At 57.6% G+C, this 559-nt stretch overlaps 1 protein-coding gene across 1 annotated transcript; it reads right to left on the bottom strand.

Annotated features, from left to right (window-relative positions):
* Positions 1 to 559, bottom strand: CGGC5_v017339 (uncharacterized protein; the record flags this gene model as incomplete). The annotated part of the gene is made up of 2 exons (XM_032026792.1): positions 1 to 366; positions 419 to 559. 2 exons carry the CDS (start codon positions 557 to 559, stop codon positions 1 to 3), a joined length of 507 nt encoding a protein of 168 aa, XP_031876746.1.

The raw sequence follows: 559 nt of genomic DNA, 5'->3' as shown, positions 1-559 counted from the left end.
TCAGAGCTCAACCGACTGGCTACGACTCGAATGAATCTGGTCTTCTTGCTCGTCGACAATATCAACGACTCTGCTGGCAGAGTCTACGAGAAAGTCGACCTCATCCAACAGCGCTCCATCGATCGACGCGGGCACTCCGAGCGCCACGAGCCTCCGGGCGAGGCTGATAATCTCCTCCACTTTCTCATCGTCGCTCATGTGGTGGGGCTGAACTTGTTGGCAGCTTTTTGGGTCTTCTGGCTTGAAGTCGAGCATCTGGGTCTCCTTGTGATCGGTCCCACTCTCGGACTCGAAATCAAGGGTTCGGGATTCGTCGTCGTCGGAAGGTTGGCCGGCGTCGTAGAGGTTGTGGATCTGGATCTCGTCCTGCCAAGACATTGACCGTCAGCTGGGCCGACAACACTTTGGGAATACATACTGGACTTTGGCGTTCAGCTGAACTGCCAGAGATCGGACTAGCGCCTCTCATGGGGGACCAGGGACAGGAGGCGACACCACGGGCGGTCGCGTCATCGTGTCGGTCCGTCATGCTGCTTGCGGGTTCCATGCGGGTGGACAT

This window comes from Colletotrichum fructicola (assembly GCF_000319635.2).
Source record: "Colletotrichum fructicola Nara gc5 chromosome Unknown KSG_Nara_v1_contig12, whole genome shotgun sequence".
NCBI classification, from domain to species: domain Eukaryota; kingdom Fungi; phylum Ascomycota; class Sordariomycetes; order Glomerellales; family Glomerellaceae; genus Colletotrichum; species Colletotrichum fructicola.
Note: the sequence above shows the minus strand (reverse complement) of the source record. Positions and strands in the feature narration are given on the sequence as shown.